The sequence below is a fragment of the Aptenodytes forsteri genome, unplaced genomic scaffold (genome assembly GCF_000699145.1).
Source record: "Aptenodytes forsteri isolate BGI_AS27 unplaced genomic scaffold, ASM69914v1 Scaffold309, whole genome shotgun sequence".
In the NCBI taxonomy this organism is placed as follows: Eukaryota; Metazoa; Chordata; class Aves; order Sphenisciformes; family Spheniscidae; genus Aptenodytes; species Aptenodytes forsteri.
Window position 1 is genome coordinate 6,049,518 of NW_008795857.1, and position 20,312 is coordinate 6,069,829.

General features: G+C 42.0%; 1 protein-coding gene across 1 annotated transcript in view; it reads right to left on the reverse strand.

The window, feature by feature from the left end:
• The window catches only part of LOC103902701 (visual pigment-like receptor peropsin), a 31,764-nt gene that overhangs the window by 8,816 nt on the left and 2,636 nt on the right, over positions 1-20,312 (reverse strand). The window contains exon 2 of the mRNA XM_009283794.1: positions 12,805-13,010. Coding sequence (XP_009282069.1) covers positions 12,805-13,010 — 206 coding nt within the window. The remainder of the gene's footprint in view (positions 1-12,804; positions 13,011-20,312) is intronic.

Genomic DNA, 20,312 nt, shown 5'->3' on the forward strand with positions numbered 1-20,312 from the left:
GTGTCTCGTTTTTGTACTATTTCATAACAGCATTTCAGCAGATCAAAATACTGTTGCTTCTGCTAATGTGGGGGCTATCGTCAGAGATTTGACCAGGGCCCTGTGGGTAGTCAGTGGCTAAAGTGGCAGCCGTCTTGGGGGGGGGGGCGGGGTACACTGCCCCCGTGCTAGCCACAGGCTCGGCGGTTTAGGAACAGGTGACAGGGTGAAATGCCGAGGAGGAGAGGGAGCTCTGGGGATGACTAGAGTGCCAGGATGGAAGGAATAAAGGAGGTAAATGAGGTGGCTCTCAAGCTGCAGAATGGCCCATACAGAGGCCACGGCATCTGGAACATTAAAACGCGAGAGAGCATCCAACAGAGTTAGGGCTGCTTTGGGAGTAGGATCCTCAAACCAGCATTGTCCCTGCCAAACTTCTACCAGCGACGAGTTAGCTCTTGAGCCTAGCTATGCAAACGCCATTTCCCAGCAAGTCTATTCATTCTGCAATACTTTTATATTGGTGTCACTTAGACATACATCTTCAGGAGAAAACGAGGGATCTTACTCCAGCTGTAGCCAACCTACTTCAAGCATGCACCTACTGGATATGGAAGAAAGATCTCTGCTACTTTTTCTGCTCCTGAACAGACAACACTGACTGCAGGTAGCAACCAAAGCAACTGCTTGGAACCCAAAGTAGTTAGCAACAGAAAAACTGCTTTAGCATAGTCCCGATTTCTATAGGCAGAGATATTAATATATGTAGGTAACAAAAATATATGATATTCTCAGTTTTCTGCATCTTTAAAGATTTATGGAATGTCAGCCAAGGAAATACTAGAATAGTAGATAGCATTTAATTACTTTGGAAGACTGATGCTCTTCCCCGGTTCTGGTTTTCCTTTTCTTTTGTCCTACCCCCCAGCCAGCTCCTTCCTTCCACAGTCATAATATTTCCTCCATTTTTGTGTAATGCAATTTTGTCCTTCTTATTATTAATTACGATCAAATAGCAGCAGTGTTAATAGGCAATAATGAATTCTGACATAAACATGAAGTTGATCGCATGGTAATTTTGATCCACCAGCTTTCCTTTTTACCCATTAAGAAACAGGAGTAGATTAGCAGTTTTAAAAGCTTTTTCTCAGTGCTATACCAATATTACTCCCTTGGCTATATACATACTCACAGAACTTGCTCATTATCTTTACGTTGCCTGGAAGCTAAGACACAACTGAAGAAAAGGCTGTGTTTTTTCTGCTTTGTACTTGTGCCTGATTTTCAATCTCACTAATGTTCTTGGTGTACTATTCACAACCCCACAATACATAAAGCTCCTACTGCATGCAAATTCGTTTCTTAAGCTTTGCTTCAACAGAGGGAGAGTCAGGAATCCCCAGTGCACTACAAAATTTTTAGCTATGAGCTTGGGTGTGCCCCACTTTTACTACCTTTAATACTTATGCATCCCTACTGAATTCATAAAGGTTGTCTTCATTTAAAGCAGAGTAAAATATAACCTATTGTTCTTATTATTAGATTAATCAAGGTTTAATGGCACAAAAGTGGTTTCCAAAATAGCTATTACATTTCAATTTAGGCTAAAACATTGATTTCACCAGCCAGAAAGGCTGCATCGCTCCCTCCTCTGGCCAACTGGTGAATCTGTTGCAATTTTCTGAAGTCCATTTGTTTCCCTTCAGAACCACAATATCCTGTCTTTCTCTTCTATTAAATATGAGATAATGAATATGTAAAGAAAAAGATAAACTTTAAACAGGCATTATTTGTCCATTGCATATATTTAAAGTCATCACAATAAGCTCTCTCAGAATATTTTTTGAATACAGATCAGATTATTCCAAGATCATAATGCAAATAGATAATGGCAATAAACCTCCTTCAACCTCAAGAGACAAAAAAGCACCTAAATCAATCTTTAAGAAATGCATTTGGAAAAACAATTGTAGGTACCTTTGAATAGAGTATGTTTTAAAATTTAACAAGTTCTTAAAGTCTGCAGTAAGTGAGAAAATATTCCACTCGAGTCTGATGATAACATAATTCTCCCATCCCTCCAATATACCAATAATATGTCAACCGGACTATAGTAACTCTTCTGTCAAATGGAAGAACTACCAAGGTTCATAATCAAAATCAGTCTTCACAGGAGACTACTTAAAACCCCCAATGCATAGTAGTGTTCCTAAAGCACTCAAATTGTTTCTTTAAGATTTACTACCATACAGGAAGTGAAAGAGACTTATCATTTACCACAGTTTCCACAATGTCTTTTGCTTATGCAACATTGCTCTGCTATGGTTGCATTCTGCCTTTTAAAAAGTCTCAGCAGGCTTCGAGGGTAGCTCTTCTTAAAGGTGATCCCATTAACCCAAGCCATTATAAGTCTCTGACACAAAGAGCACTTAATTTACTAATAAACAATAAGAACTGATATGCTACAGGATTAGATACTTTAAACCACTGAGTGAGAGCATCAGACACTCAGTATTTTGCATTCACCAAGTGATTAAACCTTTCTGTTGATAGCATATATTTTAGAGATACGAAAAATATGAATGGAGTATTTAGGCTACACAATCATGTGTACAGATATGTAATTATACTAACTACAGTTAAATGTACACTTAGTGCCAGCTATTAATATATGCAGGTCAGGTTTTGGCTTTAGTAATGTTAGGGAATCCAGAATAAACCTACTTGATTGCTTGTAGTTATTTTAGGTTTATATACTGGGTTAATAAACGAGATTCAACATATACTTCCTTTGGGCTGACTTTTAGCTATTAGAGTTGTAGCCCTCTCAGGTCACAATTTATACTCGTAGGAGTACATGCCCCTGTCAACGAGCACAGTTATGAATGTAACAACCCCACCACCCCATCTCCACACAGTTGGGAGCACCTGCTTTCTAGCTCTGGGTTGATGCCGTAGGACCGTGGCAGGTTTCATGTCTCTCCCATCCACCCATGAAGAATGAACGGGGAGGAAGCAACAAAGCATGTAGCTCATACCACCCAATGATCCAGATACAGTGGAAAGATTCCCATCTTCAGGTTAAAAGCTGTATTACCATTGTCTTTCTGTGAATTACTCTACAGGTAAATTAAGAAGCAGTAGGTGGGAAAGTCTAGCATTGCCCTCTGGGAACATCCGTGCTACACTGCGTAAAACTTTTCGGTGGGCTTGAGCCAAAACTCCTCTCCACTTTGGTGATGTTAATTCAGAGCCTACTTGTTTATTGCTAGCAGCACAATTAATATAAACAAACAAATAGACAGATAAAAGAAGAAAACAGCCTCATGAATCACCCGTCTCCTCTTTAAATTTCCACAGGAAGCAAGGCTTGGCTTTGTGACCTGTGGTGATCCTACCCCAATAACTGAGATCCATTAACATCAGATTAAAGTCAGGCTTTTATTTTCAAAGTAAAGAAGTACTATCTTTGTCTTTTCAGAATATCATAGTAAATGTTTCTGGAGGCTTACACATGTCTCAAGGGTAGCAGAGCTCCCACAGACTGTTCATGGGCTCTGCCAGGAGAGCCCAGACCCTCCACGTTCTCCAAAGTACAATCGTCTGTGCTGTTTCCCAGCAAGAAGGAATCTGCTTATGTAGCCACCATCAGGTTAATACATGGTGGTGTATTCATCTCTGATTGCTGGCTGAATGCCCACCAGCAGAGTTATGCTTCTGCTCATAAAGCTCCTAGGCACAAGGCAGGGCAGGTTAGTGGTGGTACCAGCTGAGCCATTAAGTGGCCAAGACAAGAACATGCTACATCCCTGAAAGCCTGAAAAAGCTGCATGGCTGCTAGGACATCTCCTCTTAGGTTGATACTCTTGGCTCCTCTGGATCCTGTACCAATATAACCAGAGAAACAGAAGATAACTGATTTATCCCAAGAAAATGCTTATAGTCCTAAAATGGGTATGGACTGTAAGGGTCTTCACATCACAACTGTGTCTGATAAGCTGGACCTGACAGCTCTCAACAGGAGAGTCACACGCATTGCCGAGGAGTCCTAGTAGCCCAGGGAGAGCCTGGAAGGAAGTGCAAAAGATACAGGTTACTCTTAGCCTTAAAGAGCTATCTGGAAAGCCACCATGTGCAACATCATCCCTTCTGCAGGGACAGTGGTGTGGAAATACTGGATGTCGTGTCATATACAGCCCATTGCAAACAACGGTCATCTCGTCATTGGATTCAGTCAGGACAGGATCAGGGTCAGGACCCGAACAGGAATTGCTTCCTACACACTAGCAGTATACTGACTTATTAAGTATTGTATTCCATACTTAATGAAATATATATTTATGAAGTAGAAGATGAGTAAATGTGAGGTAGGACTATTTAAGATACTCACGGATATTATCAGAGTAATTTTTAAGTTTCATATGAAATTTTACTTAAAAGTCAGTGAGAGGATGTGGCACACAGGGAGAAGCCAGAAGAACACAAATTGTTCAGCCCTGTAGTGAGAAGATCAAGATCTTGATCAAGATCATTCTCACGATGAAGGTAAGTGATGGACAGCATTTTTTGAGAGAAAATGTTTAATGTCTTAGAAACACACATCAGCATGGAAGAATGAGGAAGACTACTATTTTCCCCATAAGGAAACAAGAAAAGGATGTTTCAAAGCCCTCTGAGAGGAAAAGCTAGTGCAGGAATCAGAATTTAGGCTTTGGAAATTCCTAGTTCTGTAGGAGCGCTATCAGACAACGAATGCCCTTTCCAGGCAGCAGTGTGTGGTTTGACGCAGTGCTTGGGTGGCCTGGGATGGGCTACGTCAGACTTGTTAAACAAGGAAACAGATAGTTTGAGCATTCACAATTTTTCAAGTATCAAATACATAACTTCCCTAATTTGTTGCAATTGGCTGCAGAAATAGTAATTTACAGGAAAATGAGGGAGAATTCATGGCTAATGAAAACTGGCGTAACTTCCCTGCAGTCGCATTAGTTACACTGAAATGTTCTTCTATGTTGCTAATGATTCTGTTTGTGCAAAGGCACAGTTTTTTCCCCCTTCCCTGCAGATGAAGTATTTTTCTCATTAAAATTTAGCTCACAGATGTCTACATCTGACTGCAATGTGCACACTCTTCAGATTATATCAAGGAGGACCAGAAATAAAGAAATGGGGAAGACTAATATCGCTACAACTTTTTTTTTTCAGTATCCAAATCTCAGTTATTCAGGGAAACAAGAATGAGGATACATTCTAGTGTTCATAATATTTGAGATATTAAAATTGCTCAGAAAAACATATCTGGGAGAGGAAGATTTGTGTAACATAGCACAGGCAAAGTAAAGGGCACCTTTTTTTTTAATTTGCTTTATAGATCAGTCTCCACGTCCTACCTTTCACAGTGAATCAGCATGTTAAGGTGAGCTGAATACAGAGCTAATGTTACACAGCTTTTCTTCAGCACCTTTAACACCTGTTTTATCTGTTGATGCTCTTAGTGCCAGTTCCATGATTTGACTTTGGATTATTTTCATCTTACTGAAATGTCAGGAATGATAAACTATATATAAGTAAAATCCCAGCAATATCACACCACAGTACTGTGCTAGGATAGTCAATAACTATTTTTCACTCCCTTTTTACATTTGGTTTAATTTCTTTTAACATCTTTAGGTAGATTGCTGAACATCTTTCAACTAAGCAGACATTAGACCACATTCCTGTGCTATTATGATTTTAGAAAAAAAAAATCTGTTTTCTTCTGTCCCAGCCTCAATCTTAGAGCTACATGCTTGGACACTGGGATATACAGTGGTATTGCAAGATTTTTTACACCAAGCAAGGTTGAGCTAGCTCAGTCTTTGGATGGGAAACCTCTGCCAAAGTTAGACACTGCAGAAAGCCGTGCTGAGGATGAAGGTACTCCTGCAGCATGCCTTCCGGCTCCACTGCGCACGAGCACTAGTGAACTTGAGATGTGTCTGCACAGACAGTTCCCCACAGGGAGAGAGAGGGAAAAAAACATGGAAGAACATTCAAGTGCTCTCACATGTGGGCAAGGACAATAACAGCAACCATCACTACATCTTCCCATAGACAGCTGGGAGGGAGGGTGAGTGGGAGCAAACCTTTATCCACCTTGATGGATGTTGCTAGGGGTAAAGAGGAACAGCTTGTGGATTCGTCTGGGTTTTACGAGTGAGAGCTCTGCGGTGAGCAGGGTACTCACATGGACAGCTGCTGGGGAGAATGAGAGGCAGAGGTGGGGGTGAGACTTATATGTAAAGGGTGCTTGTTACATATGGGGTGAGCTGAAAGTGGGATGATTTTGTGAAGGAAAAAATGAACGGATGATGGAGCAACGTGAATGGGTGGTTGTGCTGGAAGAAGTTTGATGAAGAATGCATACAGATACCTCAGTAATCTTCCAAGTATTGGGAAGGAAGGAGAAAGGAAGACTGTGAGCTTTCATTTCGGTCCTTTCCATCTGCCATTGCTTTTATTACCTGGTCATGCTGACTGCTGAGCTACCACTGGTCAATCATCTCACCCAGAATGTGAGGGAATACCATATCACATATGGTAATACGTAAACACCGTCTTGGCATTTACAATTGCATAAAATCACAAACTGAGTCAACAGAGTCAATAGTCTAGCTAAGTCAACAATTGGTTGGTTTTACCAGTTATATTAAGTGGACAGAAATCGATGTCCTTCAAATCTACTCTATTTATAAAAGAACATAAATGCCTTTAGGGTTTTTGATTTATCAGACAATTTACAGAACATTTTGTTAAAAGAAGGTATTAATCTTCTGTTTCCTCCTCAGACAAGACTTAGCAATATTTTACAATCTGTGTATAGGAAAAGAGATAAATGTATATTCTGAGAAAACAAATGCCAACAATAAAATATAAAATAATTTATTCAAGATTACAAGTCCTCCCCTCAAAACTTCTGAAAAGAGCCCATATGTTTTCATCTTTATTGATCTCAGAATTTCCTACTGTTGCAATTTTCCTTTTGGTGTTTCAGATCCCCACCTCTAATTTTTACAAAAGATGGACATTATTACTTCTCAGAAATGTCATTCTAGACCTCTAAACTTTTAATAACACCAAAAATGCTGGATTTTTTAAGTGTCAGCAAGAGACAGTCACTGGAAGCTGAATCTACAAGAGGGAGTAAGGGCCACTGTGCTCAGCTTTGCAGGGCTGCAGCTCTGGTTGCTTGCCTGGTGCAATGGTGGTCGTGGCTCCGATCTTGACTCCTAGATAGGTTGTGGCAAAAGCTAGTGGGCAAACAAGGCTCCTAAAGTAGCCAACAGAACAAGGTGAGGGGCATATCTCACCTCCCTTTGGATTTTTAATGCCTTACTCCAGGCTGCAAAAGATTACAATTGTTTGGTATTCACAGCCATATCCTTCCCTTAACTGTGCAAGACCTTTCAAAAATTAAGCAGTGTCACTGTGAAAAGCAGAGGGATTGCTGATCCATCTGATCCATTCCCCCTTTTCCCCCATGGAGGGTGCAGGAGAGCTGGATTCACTTTTCTCCATCCAAAGGTGCTCAGATCCACATCTGCTGCCTAGGAACATAAGCCCCAGACTATTCATCATACGGGGATGTTCCACTGTGCTCAGAGCAAACAAATACCAGGGCCAGAGACAAAGAGAAACTCCCTACGTGAGTGGTCAGACACCCTTCGGAAGGAGGAGAACCCTCCTTGTCCAACAGCGGCATTGTTAAAGCAGGGCTATTGCACGTCCAGCTTTTCTTAGAGATCCCCATTTGTCTGGGATATCAGCTGGCAACTTGATCAGCTACACCACCACAATTCAGAAAAGTCTGTTGGAGTGCGAGAAATCCCAGACATTTCCATGGGTCATGTCCTCCTCAATGCATGCACACTAAGTCTGGCACTTCTAGAAAATTTTGGACTTCCCTGGCCACACCATGCCCTTTCAGGATGCACATATGCCACAGGTCTGGTGCTGTCGGGCAAACTGTGCACAAATGAATTAGGGATAACAGACTAGAACAACACAAGCATGCAGTGTGGGCCTCACTGCTGCTCACTACATTGCCAGTTGTTTCTGTCCAGGGTGTGCCAGACGGAAATACTGTATAAAACATCAAAGCATTAAGCAGCGCAGGATTCAAAACCAGGTTTCCTCACTGCTACATAGCAAACCCAACCACAGGGTGAGACAGTCATCTCTCTCTCCGGCTCCCCTCTGTGGCTCTAGTATTCCACACAACACAAAGCAGCTTCAGCAAAAGAGGGTGAAGGCAGGCCCTTCCAGGCTGGCCCTTGGTGGGATGGTGATGGCAGGCTGCAGCGACAGAGGTGGGGTGGGCTGAATCCTGTCAGGCAGGCTACTGTCGTGCTCACTAAGACCTCAAAGATGAACATATTTTTTTTGGTTCCTCCCGAGGCTGTTTCTGTGCAGAGCCGGATCTGCTGGGGATGCTCTGGCACCATCTGGCTTGGCCAGATGGACTGGGGATACCTAGACTGATAGTGAGGTGAGTGCATCTGTGATAATAGCGTCAGTCAGCGCGTCGGTGGCAGTGGGTATGTCTGTGACAGCAGCATGACCTGGAGATAACTACGTTGTGCTCTGTTGCGCACAGCCGAGATATTTCTGACTGTTTCTTACATGTAAGATGTAAGTAACCTTTTTTTAAAGAAGCCTATACCAACAGAGTGACCACATGATAAGAGCAGCCAATTTTCTTGACCCTTGTAGTAAAATTCTTAAGTATTTATAAAATTAATGTCAAAATAACCAAACCGTATTCTCACCAACAAAAAAAAAAAATAGAAGAGTGAATTAGTGGAAACAAGTTTAAACTGAAGTACCAGGATTGTGAAGGATTTCAAATTCTAAGGCACCCCACAGCCCATCCTTGGTTTCTGACATGACTGCAATGCATCTGTGGGGATCGGATAGGTTATAATCCTTCTCCTATATTTAGAGGCTTCCTGAAGCCTGCATCTTTTCTATTCACCACATGATTAACAGATACAAGAAAAACTCTGTTGGTTGATTAAGAAGGTTTAGAAGAAACTGTGGTGTTTACCTGCAGAGAATTAATATTTCTCTACTTCCTACATGTAAGAACATTTGCACACAATGTTATTTACAGGTTTCAGGGCAACTTCTAATTCAGCAGAATATATGAATAAAGAACATACGGGAAGGACAAAAATATATGCTGAGGTAGCTTTTCTCTAGAAATATGGTCAGTGGGGGAACAGATAGCTCTTGGTTACTGGCTTACATTCCCTGACCTGAACTTTACTATATGAACTAGTTTACTTACTAATAATATTACCAGCAGCTAAAAAATGAATGTGCCAGAGACTGGCTGGGGGGGCTCTGTCCAGGTCAGGACTAAGACACAGTGTTAGAGCAGGGAAGGGATAAACAAGAAGTGAAAGCAGAGTCCAAAAGTCACCCTTGGAAAACCATATCCGTACACAGCATTCAGCAGGGGCAGCATTTGGATACAGACCTACCATGCAACCTCATTCCTGAGAGGAGAGCTCTCAGACCTCCAAAAAGAAAAGTAATGTTTGGCATGGGGAAGAATAGTGGTGTTTCCTCCATACAGAGGAGGAGAACAGGAGCACACATATCTGTCCCATTCAGCGGGTATGCCGCGAGATGGTCCTTTTAGCTGGAGATGCATCTTTTGTTACAGAGAGTTTTCACAGACTAGGCTGTTTTGAAAGAGAAGTAGTATCTGTCTGTCTTCTCCCCGCTCCCTCTAACTGGGGCAGCCAAGAATGGTGAACCTTAATTTTGAAAAATATTACCCGAGGGTACAGAAGGAGGCCCCAGTCAGAGGAAGGGAAAATAGTTAGGTGGATTAAGTGAGGCGAGCTCATGAAATTTCTTCATAAACAGAAATGACAGACTAGCTTGGGAAAATAAAGTTTCCCTAAGCATACCTGACAGCAGAAGCTGACTGATCAAATAGGAGCAAATGTGTAGTGAAACAGACAACGACAGAAAGCCAAGTAAGGCCATCCTCTGGACTCAGCAAAACAATCCAAATCAGGGGAAACACATGGGCCATGCTAAGGAAAGAGCCCTGTTCATGTGCGCAACAGCCCAAATTGTCATCCCAGCTACTTGCAGAGGAGCTTGAGTACGGTGAGGGGAACAAGAGACACCAACTTCAGAGAGCCATGACAGAAAGCATGGGCTTTACCTTCCTGGCACCAAGCTCCTCACTCCTTGTGTTCCAGATGTGAGACCCATTCTGGTCGGACTACGAATATATCACGTTTTATAAATACCAAAGAACAAGCGATCAAAACCCTACCGCTGTTCAACGTTGAATATTTTTAGAATAACCTTTGTGCTGGCTGTCCACACACACATGGAAATATTCACATCTTTTTTATGCACAGAAGCGTCCCGCTATTTCTGCATAATATTCTTCCTAAAAACAGACACTCTACTTCCATAAGTTATTTTTTCATCACTGGCTTCTGTTTTGTCAAGCTTAATAATCAAGAAGATGGATGTCAGGGTTTAAACATGTTTTTGAGACCCCCCCAACACAGAACAAAATCTTGATGGAAACAGGAATCCTACATGATTTTCTTTCAACAAGCCACAACCAGGTCAACCACTCAACAAGTCACAACCAATTCAAACTATTCATTCAGAGCACAAATTGACTTTTCCAGGTTACCGTGAATTTTTAGTTAGCGTTAATACAGTATCAGTTCCTATTTAAAATGATAAATGTTAACTTTTAGAGTCTACAGAGGATTACCAAAGCAGAAACTTTAATATTTTGCAAATCAGAGTGTTTAGAAAAGCCAATGCATTATTAATGTCCTGAACAAAATCTTTGGATCCCAATACCTTAAAACTTTGCTTGATATCCATATTTTACAAATGGATGCTGTTTAAAACCAGGAGACCCAAATAAGATTACTTAACACACCCTGAGCAACGAACTATCTGGGTACCCCAAAAACGTTATGGACCGCTTCTCTCCTTGTAAAGGTATTTCAAGCACAGCAAGATTAAGCACACCTCCATCACATTAAGTTCAAGCACACCTCCATCCCAGTCTTTTTACATCTGAAAAAAAAAGCCAGATCATCGTAACGAGACTCTAAATAGCTCGAAGTCAGCCAAAGAGGGACTCCCAGGCAGAGGCATCGTGGAAGAAAGCTGTAAGGCTGCTGACAGAAGACTCCCATGCAAATCAAGAGGTACGAACACAGTGTGCCATGCCGTGTCGATTCCTGTGTGTGCTGTTTAAAAGGAGCCAGAGTACAGATGGAGCTCTGGAACAGCTTGGACTGGGGAGGCTGAAGGGTCATTTAATATTACTTCTTTCAACCTGCTGGGTTGTAAATGTTAAGTTATGCCACAGATCTTGGTTCAGGATTTCACACTGAATGGCTTACCCTGTCTTACACAGGAAGTCTGCAGCAAAGCTAGAACTGAACCCAGAGATCCAGATTTCACCTTTCCTTTCTTAATCATAGCTCCAACCTTCCTTGAAACAGCAAAAAATGGGAATCTGTTTAATTCTGAGTGTGGGTGTGAATTTTACAGTTTGCAGGTATGTCTTTGTTTATCTGATGATTTCAAAGGTTTCCATCATTAAAAAAAATTAAAGAGGTGTTCTCGAAGTTTCTCCTCAACAGACCTTAGATTGCAACTGTAGGTGTTCTCATTAGAGAAATAGGGGGATTTTGCTGAGGAAATAATTAGCTTCATTTTGATAAATCCTTTTCTGCCAAATGGCTATAGACATACATTTTAAACAAGAAAATAATAATTTTTTAGATCAAGCTACAGCTCCTACGTTAATCAGAGTCTTCTGTGGGAAGTCTTCCTCTCTGGGTAAACTGAACCTTTGTATTGAAAGGGAGGGGACATGAGCTGTAAAAGTTCATGTTGCACAATATGTTGCACAATAGTTCAACTTCCTCTTTTAAAAAAAATACCCCCCTCCCCCAACAACAAAAAAAAAACCAAGAAAAGAGGATTATTTCTCTCTCCCTTTTCCTTCATCATGATCTTTTTTACACCTTGCCGTAGGCTATCCTGTCATTTTCAGATTTTTGGTTCCCTCATGAAACATACACACTAAGCATAATCTTTCTCACAGATGTTACCGAAAGCACCAGGGAGCCAGGCTTGTGCCTATCTATCCATGGGATGTATTTATAGTCTGTCTACACAGGTGTGTTTCAGGACTGACAATAATAACATTTTCCAAGTTCTCCAACAAAAAGCTGCCTCCAAGTTCAGGGATGACCGTGCCATAAAGTTAAGTCACTCATCCTACCACAGGCAATGAACCAACCAAGAATTTTGGGGTAAGGTTGAAGAGTTACGACTGATTTAGTCCAAGAAGTTGTATGCTAAAATACATGGGTATACCCAAGTGCTGTGTGGAGGCTTTGCTCTACACGCCTTGTCAAGGAGGAGTCTACATTGCTTTAGGCCAAATGTTAAAGTGCCAACAACCAGGCTGACTTCAGGGGAGCTGAAGACAAGCACAGCCTACACCTTAGCTTTCCAACATGAGTGGGAGCTATGACATGAAGTAAAAAATCCAAACTAGTAGAAACTACCGCGGATAGAAAAAAATCACTGAAAATTGGTCAAACACTGATCAAATGAATAGATTTATGGGTGTAACAAAAGAGAACAATGTCCTTTTGGAAGGTCAGTCAGTATTTCTTTTCACTCTTTTGGGCCTGTCTAGTTATTTATATACAGCATATACACAGAAACAGCTGCAACTATTTTGTCTAATTAAGTGTAATCCGGTCCTACCTGGCAAGTCCATATTGATGTGATAATAAATCCATCATCTCTGAAGACATTGAAGATTTCAATGATCCCCCGTGAATAACCAAACACGGAGATACTAGCATCTGATACTGCCAAGTTTAATGTGAGGTAGTCAGTGGGCTGCAGAAGATGTCTTTGTTTATACAGGACAAAAATCACAATGCTGTTTCCAAACCAGGACAGCCAACCTGGAAAAAAAAAAATTAAATCCATGAAATCAAAAAGCAAATAAAGCAAGAAGCAGTTCAGTGTGTAAATGTGCAATGTCTCTTCTAAAATTACCCTTTTGTTCCATTAGAAACAAATTAAACCAGATTATCCATTGGAAAACCTATGCATGAAGCCTTTTTAAGTAGCTGGGTACATTTCAGAAGCAGGAACAAGTGAATAACTCTGGCAGTAAAACAGAACAAACATGAAGAGCTGCTGCTGCAGCTGTCGAAGATCCACCATTTAAGGGCCTAGAGAAGTATTTTTCCTAAGTGGACAGATGAAACTCATGAAATGTAATACCTGGGAAAAAAAGAAAGGAGGAAAGATTGGTAGAGTGGAGCAGAGACTAGAAACAATCCACCCAAAGCTGCAGCTGCTTAGGTACGTCGTATACAATAATGGATACCAAAAGTTCATGCACATAGCCAGAGATCCACTTTACCAGTCCGCTCTCGAGAAGCGCAGCTAATACAATTAAGTTTCTTCTCTTACAACAGCCTAGGATCTCCTTGCAGCAAAGCCTGTCCCAGATGGGAATATTTTTCAGTAATACACCTGGTAATCTATATGAAGAGAACATTTAGAACAGACCTTTCAGAAGCTTTAAAGTCTTTTTTATTTATTTTTAAAGAAATTTGTGTCCTCTCTCACTCTTTAGGAACAGAGATGCCTGGCTTGTACATGTCTAGTTACATGAGGAAAACTCAAGGGAGATGACTGTAAATCTGGTGAAAGTCAGCCACTTATTCAGTTGGAGAGTCCTAGAGTTTCCAAATGTGCATGGCTATTGCTCCACCCATCAGTGCAAGACCTTGGTAGTTTGCATTCCACTTTCTGGAATGACGTAGACGTGTAGAAATGAATGACTTTTAACAAAATGTTCACTCATAAGCATCAGACTCTGTTGAAAATGGGGCTTAGCCAGTCAAGGGGATGGCTCCAGGGCGGCTGCTGGAGTGGGGCTGAGCAGCAGGTTCAAGCAGCACCTGGATCCCTGTTTGCTCCTGTTTCCACCCCCCAAACCAGCTCAGCCACTGCTGACATAGGTGGCCTCACTTCACCTTGGCAATGTGGAGCAAAACACCACCTCTTTTGAGTGCCTGCAGTTTAGGACAGGTTTAGGAACCCAGCAACTGGTGGTTTTGTTCCCCACAGTTGATGCCAGGGTACAACATTAACTACCAGGTGAGGGAGAGAAGAGTTGATCCATAGCCCTCTATCCAGGCACAAGAGTAGATATTCCAGAGTACGGGTGTTGTATATTGACACAGCAAGAGGTGAATATATGCACTGAAGAGGGACGTGACATGATGGCATTGCACAGCATCTCTGGATATTCAAAGGAGTTCACAAGATGAAAGGCGGCTGATAGGTTTAATGTTGTAGCAAGAGGGCAGCTGCCTGCCTTCAGGAAGAATCAACAACCCCATATGTCAGGAACCCAGCACTTCGCTGTCAGTCTGCCTTGGCTAGGAAGGGAGGGGAGGAAATTGCCTCTGAATCTCCAGGCCATCTGGGAGTATCACAAGCTGAAATGCCAAAGACCAAAGCGCTTGTTCTCCAAACAGAGAGGTTGGGTACTTACCACCCGGTGAGGTGCTCTGGGTAGTCTAGAGTGGGAGGGGAGGTAGTTGATGGGACAGTCTCTGTGCGGCACTACAACAAACAGCTTTTTCTCTGGAGCAATTTCCTTTTAATAACTCCTCTTTGCAAAATTGCCAAGCTGCTGCTGCTCTGGCTTGCTTAGCAAATGCACATGGTTTACTAAAGAGCTTTTGAACTGGGAAGAGCTGACATGTCAGCATATGGTATTAACCAGAAATAGTCACTGGTGCAATGATACACTGAGATACATACATATATTTTATATATATCTCCTTATAAGGATAAGATCAACAATAACAAATACATCTTATTTTGGCCACTAGGTGACAATGTTTCTCAATTGAGTCTCGTTTCCAAAGGCTGCATGCACTTTAAGTCAGGAATTGTTTCTGACTTTTGTTTGAGTCTAGGTATTATAAATAGGCACAGCAGGGCACTGGAGGAGGACAGCTTTGGGAATGCATGAGGATAGTCTGCAATGCAAACATGGTAGTTGTGTTGTTTGTGTAGGTCAGCTCTACCTTCTGTAAGGTAAGATAGTTTTCAAGGCAGTAGGCATGGAAACATTTTCCCTGTCAATATGAAGACATAGTGCTCAAACGGCAGACAAAATGAAACGGCACCTCCTTTGTAAATAGCAAAATTTTGTCAACGCAGTGTAATGGATAGGAGGGCTACCCTTAAAGTGTCAGACACGTGCACTTCCTGGGACTATACAGAGCAAATTCCCCCCAGCCTGGAGGGTAAGGGAGTTTTCAGTTAAAGTATCTTAAGGAAGAAATTGAGCAAAATGTCATGTAAAACAACAATACACATTTTAGATGGAGGTGACAGAGACACAGTATTTGTGATTATTTTTTGGAACTACATTCACACACGGGGGGGGGGGGCAGTGAGGGAAACGTTGAGGGAGATAAGGTTACAGAGTGAGTATGACTTCTGCAGGTATCCTTTTAACCAAAGCAGATGGAGAACCTGCACTGGCATATCCAGTCCCTAAAACATCTGATCTGTCTGGGTAGTAGACCATATTAATGCTGTGATAAAAAAAGTGGAGGAACTCAATTCTCAGTAAACCGTGGAGTAACAAAAACAATGGTCACGTAAACATGCTATCAACTAGAGCAGTGACTATGAGACACTGGATCTCTGTACCATCAGATAGATGTGCTGGTCTGGGGTTGCTGACTATATTGACTGACTGATTTTTTTTTTTTTTTTTAAAAACAAACAACCCCAAACCAAAAAACCTACCAACCCCAACCGAAGGAACACCTCAAACCAAACAACCTCCCTCCCCCCGTCCCCCAAACCCTGACAGCACAACAGGGAAGAAGGTTGAAAATGCAACGCAGAGGAAGCACAGCAATAGCTCTGACACTCTCAGCGAGGGAAGGGATCTCCTCAACTGCTTTGCAGGCGGTATGTGCCTCAGGGTAGATCACAGGCAGATCAAGAGCCCAGAAAGAAACCTCTGAACTTTGAAGTGCTATAAGGCCTTGGCGTCACCAGATGGCATCTCAATAAAACAGAGGATAGAAAAGAAACAACTGAGGGAACTAGTTTCATTTTTTGCAAGCTGCCAGCAATATTCACTCACAAGAGTATAAGAAAAAAAATGAACCCCAAACCCAAAATCCAACCCCAGCATCCTAAGGTAATCCTGGTGAGAAAGGACAGGTTCCAACTGAGATCAAAACGTGGCTGAGAGAAAAAAATAGCAGATAGGAAGAAACTGAGCACTTCCACCCAACATAAAGGTTCAGAGAGGAATCACCACATTTCCCCCCTAAGCTGTAATGCTGTCTGATATGGGCCACTCATCATGAGAGATGCTGGCCCTTCTGAAGTGGCAAAACACACAGATAACATACAATTACTGAAGTTTGTTAATGCAGGGCAGGACTGAGAGCAGCTGCTGTGAGACTGGCAGTATCAGAGTAGAAAAGGTTAGCGTGTTGATCAATGCTAAATATTGAACAGCTAAGGAGTCACCTTCACTCCTCAGACACCCACAGAAAAGTACTCGGTACCACATTTGCAAACATTGGGAGGTAGGAGGAATAGGATGGACAGCAATATTAGAAATGTTGTATTGCCCTTATATAATTCAGTAGTAATCCTTCCCCTGGAATAATATCTCCTAATAGAGCATGTTAATCCACAGATGTCAAAAGTGCTCCACAAAGGAGGCTGGTGCTGTTATCCATGATTTCTGGGGGAGGCACAGGAAGGCTGCCAAGCAAGCTGGTGGTAGTCAGGAACCGAAACCCCATCAACAAAGTCCTGTGTCAGCGTGCTGTCTGCCAGCCCATGCAAAGAAAGCACAGAAAAAGTAGCCAGCAAGAGTGACTAAGGATATTGAAAATCTCTCTGCTGGAAGCGACTGAGAACAGTGAGATTGTTTAACTCTGGGAATAGCTAAGAGAGAACATGACAATTTTACAAAGATTTCTGCCAAATCACTCAAGCCTGAGCGTCCAGACATACCCCATTTTTCTCTCGTGTACCTGAGATAGTCTTTGAACAAGCAATAAACACCTGAGGCTGCATGCAATTTCATTGTTAACATTCAATGTATGTTTTTGCAGAGTTAAATTTGGTACAAGGGAACTGATAGCTCCAAGTTGGTCATCCACATTTCCAATAGATGACTGCATCCGTGCCCAGCTAAGATAGGTTATTACGTTTTGTACTTAGACTTGTTCTTATTAGACATTGTTGCATGGCCTTTACTTGTAAAATCTGACAAGAATGAATTAGAAAAATGGGTGTTACAACTCACCTGTCTGCAGTTTAAAATATACAGGGAGCCTTAAGTGGAAGAATTCAAGAAATGAGAGAAAAAGGGGAAGGCTCAGTGTCACAAGACAAGCTATGCTTTTCCCCCAGCAAATAACCTTATCTGTAGGACAGAGATTAGATTGAGCATCTAGATATTGAGCAGGCATGAATGAAGTCAATTACTGATTCAACTACCTATACACAAGCATAAATGTCTATCAGAAAAGGTTTGCTGTAAAAGATTTTCAGACTAGAAAACTTTATTTAAAACAGTGATAAAATCTAGAGAATTTGCAAAGCTGTCATTAACTATTGCAACTGTGAAGTGACCCTGCTCTGTTTTTAGTTTTCACTGCTAATTATACATACACAATATCCTACCCAGGGCATATTGCCAATTTTGGCAGGAAGGAGAAGAGTCATCATGTTTTAGACTTGACAAAGCGTGGAGAGATTATTTGTTCCATAAATGCGATCATTTTGTGGATGAATGGTTTGTGAATGGCTTGTTTCCTTTCCCACCTTCTCAGATTTATCTGTCAAACAATGTCCCAAAATAACGCCCATTCTGTCACTTGTCAAATAACAGTTTACTATTACCATTCAGAAACGTGTGCCATTTAAAGGCATGCTTGGGTCTTGCAGTCTATTCCAGTTTTCCGATGGGATTGACAATGCTCTCAGCACATCTTTCTGATATAAGCACTCACAAAAAGTCAGAATTTGTTCTCTAACAGATATTCTCTCCTGCTGACTTAAAATTTCCTTTTATGCCAAGCATTCACTCTAACAGTCCCAGTTAACTGTGAAACTAGGGAAAAAGAGCACAGAACAAACTGTGTATAAATGCAGAAAAGAACAATTTACTTAAGAATTCCAATTAATAACTATGAAGAAAAAAATGCTTCATTTTTTTCCCCCAGGTCTAAGTTTGACTTAGCTAGCAGCTGTGGACAGTACTTTTAAATTGCACCTAATAATTTTAAATATACCAGGACTTTCCACAGTACTATACCGCTTAGGGCAGAGGCAAAAAGGGGTCAGATGTAATGCTAGCAACAGGACGAGCTCCCACCTGTCTGTCAAAGAGAGTTCTGAGCTCATGGAAGGGAAGGATGGAAACAGAGCGCTGCCTTCAGAAAGGGAGTGCTGATGCAGCTGAGCTAACGAAGGGTAACACAGTGGCTGCTATCACCTGCAGATAGTCCCTCTAAGCATGCTATGATGGCTCACCGCTATGGGATTGGCATTGCATTTTTCCCTCACTTTGCTGGTCCCCTGGCCAAAGCATTAGCAAGGAGAATGATGGAATGGCGACTCAGATGCCAAGAAGCAGTGTAGTGATCTCAAAATCCATCAGCATTTGCAAAATGCGCTCATGCACTTCGATGCTGGTTTGCTTGTGATGTTAGTGTGCGATACCTATTTCAGCGCGGGCTTTGAGCTCAGGTTTCCATGCAGTATGCTGAGGACCCCTCTGTCTGGATCTGATACAGCCTGGCTGGTGTATGATGTACGACACATACATCAGTGTCCTGTCTGTCACATATGACATCTGTGCTACCTGTGATGTGAGAATTTCCAGAAGGGGACATGCAAAGGGGCCTCATCTCAGCAAAAGCTGTTAGATCATGGTTCCTGGATATTCACGTCCTCTGTCAAGATGTGTGACTGTGGGAAGACTTAGCCAAAGATAGGTTTTTTGGACTTTATCCTGTCAAGGTGAAGAGATTCAGAGGAACCCCATCTTCTGGGTAAGTGCTAACACCAATCACGTACATCCCTTTGGTGTCGGAAACGTACATCGGAATTTGCAAAAAGCTGCACTGGCATACTTAGATTAAAAAGAGAAGAAAACATGTAGCAGTTACAGAAGTGTAATCACTGAAGCTGTTTTCCAAGGCATCAAAAAACCCCAAAGTATGAAATATGAACATCTTTGGGACTTTGTGTAAGGAAGCACCCACAGACTCCTGCAAATGCAGATTGTCTTTTCAGATCCCTAAAGAAACGCACGTAATGGGAAGGTAACGCAGGGACTGGCCTTTGTCCTCTGCTGCCAGAAGGGCAAGAGGGCGTCTGCATAACAGAATACTTTGTTCTGCCACATCACTGCTCCCCAGATAGAATGAGTTATTGGTGTACGTAAAACTAATAGCTGTAAATTGTTATGGTTGGTGCTTGCAGAAGTGCAGCAGTAGACCTTTGAGGAGAAAAAGACATGAGGACTTTTCTGATTTTTTTCAGAAGTTCTTATTGCAAAAAGGTATACCTACCTCCATCACATTTTAACCAGATCCACACTACACTTAACTCGGAGTAGTGCTATTACTGGTTATATATACTCTGCAAGAAATGCAACCTGAGTTTTGAATCTCAAGGTAAGTTTCAAGAATAGCAGCTATGACATGCCAAGCACTTGGTAAGCTTGGCAGAAGGATCTGGAGCAGTCAAAAACCAATAGACATACAACCTAAATGCTCAGGCACCTAGGTACTTTAAAAAGTATTTGCTAGAAGATGTGCAGTCACCATTAGGAAGCAGCAGAGGAAAACACCTCTGTTGGTCGATTGATGGAAGAAGTTTGGACTACCAGTGTGATGCAGGGGCAACACTGGGAGGGATCAGTAGAGCTGGGGAAGTGTAAATATTAATGTGAATGGCGATGGCAAGACCTTGCTTGGCGGCTCATGCCTTAGACAGGTGTACTCTGCACTGGGTCAAAAACTGGCTGGGCGGCTGGGCCCAGAGAGTTGTGGTGAATGGAGTTAAATCCAGTTGGCGGCCAGTCACGAGCGGTGTTCCCCAGGGCTCAGTTTTGGGGCCGGTCTTGTTCGATATCTTTATCAATGATCTGGATGAGGGGATCGAGTGCACCCTCAGTAAGT